The sequence below is a fragment of the Halyomorpha halys genome, unplaced genomic scaffold (genome assembly GCF_000696795.3).
Source record: "Halyomorpha halys isolate HHAL.00 unplaced genomic scaffold, Hhal_1.1 Scaffold238.1, whole genome shotgun sequence".
In the NCBI taxonomy this organism is placed as follows: Eukaryota; Metazoa; Arthropoda; class Insecta; order Hemiptera; family Pentatomidae; genus Halyomorpha; species Halyomorpha halys.
In genome coordinates, this window is record NW_027107468.1 from 696,340 (window position 1) to 698,887 (window position 2,548).

At 28.2% G+C, this 2,548-nt stretch overlaps 1 protein-coding gene across 2 annotated transcripts in view; it reads right to left on the minus strand.

The window, feature by feature from the left end:
* LOC106679996 (very long chain fatty acid elongase AAEL008004) overlaps window positions 1–2,548 on the minus strand; it is a gene marked incomplete in the record, with an annotated part of 42,418 nt that overhangs the window by 22,904 nt on the left and 16,966 nt on the right. For both annotated transcript variants that reach the window (XM_067045778.1, XM_067045779.1), the window contains 1 exon segment: window positions 1,845–1,922. In XM_067045778.1, coding sequence (XP_066901879.1) covers window positions 1,845–1,922 — 78 coding nt within the window.

A 2,548-nucleotide genomic window follows, 5' to 3' on the forward strand; every position in this document is an offset into this window, starting at 1 on the left:
TGGCTAGTCTGTTTGTGATGAAATTTTCAGGGAGTGTGCAAGTTGATATCTAGCTAATCCCGTATCTACACTGTTAGATTCTGACAACCACTTTAGCAGATACATGCCTGACTTAAAATAGCTCCTTTTTAGAATGGATAGCTCATATATAACATTAAACATAACAGGTAAGCTTAAAATGCCAAATGTAGTAAAAGGTAAGACCCAACACGAATTACTTTTCTTTTTCACAGTAATGCACCTATTAAGATATTCACTTTTTATTTCTTTCACTTTTTATTCTGTTTTAGAGGGATAGGAAAAAAAACAAAAACAAAAACATGCCTGAGCCTGTTTTCCTCGGTACACCTATGTTATGGCTTCTCCGATTTAGCCAAAATTTTAAAGAAATCTTTTCGTTAACTATACTTTTTTGATAGACTTGTATTCAAACAACGGCTTGTCCTTTAACCATAAATAATTACCTTGACATATTAAATGTATACGCGTAATTGGAAATTACGTAGAAAAAAATATATACGAAATAACTAGAACAATAATTCTCAATTAAAGCTATTTTGAGAAATGAAATAAAGAAATAAGAAAGAAGGTAACAAAAATAGTAAAAAAAAAAAAATGACTCATGTAAAGAGCATACGTTTTTATCTCATATTTAATGAGAAAACAAACAATTTTTTTTTTAAATAATTTGTAAACTTCTTTATATGATTTTTTTTATCAATAAACAATGTGAATTTTGCAGTAGTAATTAATTTTTTTATAATTTTTAACTTATATTTTACTAGTAAACAAAACTTTTTGTAGGTATTTTTTTTTATATAATACACATATATATACAATTAATTTTTTTCAATAAACAAAGCGACTTTAAGAGGAGTAATTAATTTTGTGCAAATATTTTTTATTTTGTACATCCAGGCAGTGTTGTAACCTTCTTAAAAGTGCGCTTTGGAGCCGTGGCGCATGATAAACTTTTCGTGGTATAAATTCTTCAAATTGCTTTAACTTTGCATAATTTACAATCTGAAACTAATAAAATAAAAAATATTTGGAATATTTTGTTACAAAGCTGTCGTTTTCCTGTTCTGTGATAGCTTCCTCATTCCTTAGTACCTGAGTAAAGAGTCTGCTAAGAGTCTTAAGAGTGCTTAAGAGTCTGCTCAAAAAAAAAAAAAAAAGATCATTAGTCTGTCTGTGATACGATTATCTTTTATCAGGCCGATTTAGTTTTTTTTTTTTTTTTTTCTCTGCAGTATTTTTGCCCCTGATTCCTGAATATGAAATCGGGCTTCTTGTGGTCAATGCTTGTGATTTTTTTCTGATGATTTTGGTAAAACTTGCTTAGAGTCCTTAACTTTTCATATATTATTATATCATATATTCCGAAGAAAAATAAGAAATAAAATTATAAAGAAAAGTGAACTTTATTACGAATAATACGGATAATAAATCTTAGAATTAAAAAAAAAAAATTAAGTGTCACCCAATACTCATGTTTTAAATGTTTCTCATGGAAACTCATTTGGTTATGATTTATTAATTTTTAAAATAATGTGAAATATATAAATCTCTCGCATTGCTCACAGTGTTTTGAACGATCGTTGAATTGTCAAAGACTATAAACTAAGAAAAAATATATAATAATTATCAGACCAATGTTAGTGAAAAGGCATCTAGGAATTATTGTATTGGTCATAGAAGGCAAAATGCTAAGGAAAGTCGGACCAATAGTAGAAAAAAAAGGAGACTCGTTGACCTATATTTATAAGCTAATAACCCGAAACTATTATAATATAATTAATATGATTAAAATTTTAATCTAGTTAAAATATAAATTTATATACCGCATATGCTGTCTTGGGACTAAGCAAACTTGGGGTACACGCGGCCCTCAAGAAGATTCCGTAAGTCTCCTTAAAACCCTGAAAATAAAAAAAAAAAATTTTAGTTACCACTTAAGCTGTATAGCCTTTAAAATAATAATAATAATTAATGCATCATAATAAAGCAGCGTTTCCCAAACTTTCGACATCTGACCCTGATTACTCCTTTTTAGAAGAAAAATATAGAAATTTACATTTTGGCAACGGACGCGGACAATTAAATTTTCATTTAAGCTAGATTATTAATTTAGCCTTCTGAACGAAAACTTTCAAAAAATTTAGAAAACCATGCTAAATGCTTTTCTATTTTTATCTAAATATTTTCTGTTTTGTAATTAAAAATGTACATATCCTACAAACCACAAACTAACAAATAATGAACTTGTTTATATTATTTTCCATGTTTGTAATCGGTTAAATGTAAACTTCTTGTTTCACCATGCATAAAGACTGCTACATGGTGTAAACCCATCAAACTCATCACGTAGCACTACTTGGGAAACACTGTTCTATAGATATCCTCCATCACCATTTGTAGGATAACAGTAATATAGTAATTTTACTATTAAATAAGCTAGAATAAATATTCATTATTATGAAAATCATAAATATATAACATTGTATGGTGAGCGGGTTGGTAAAGCACTGTGCTACTAACTCCAAGG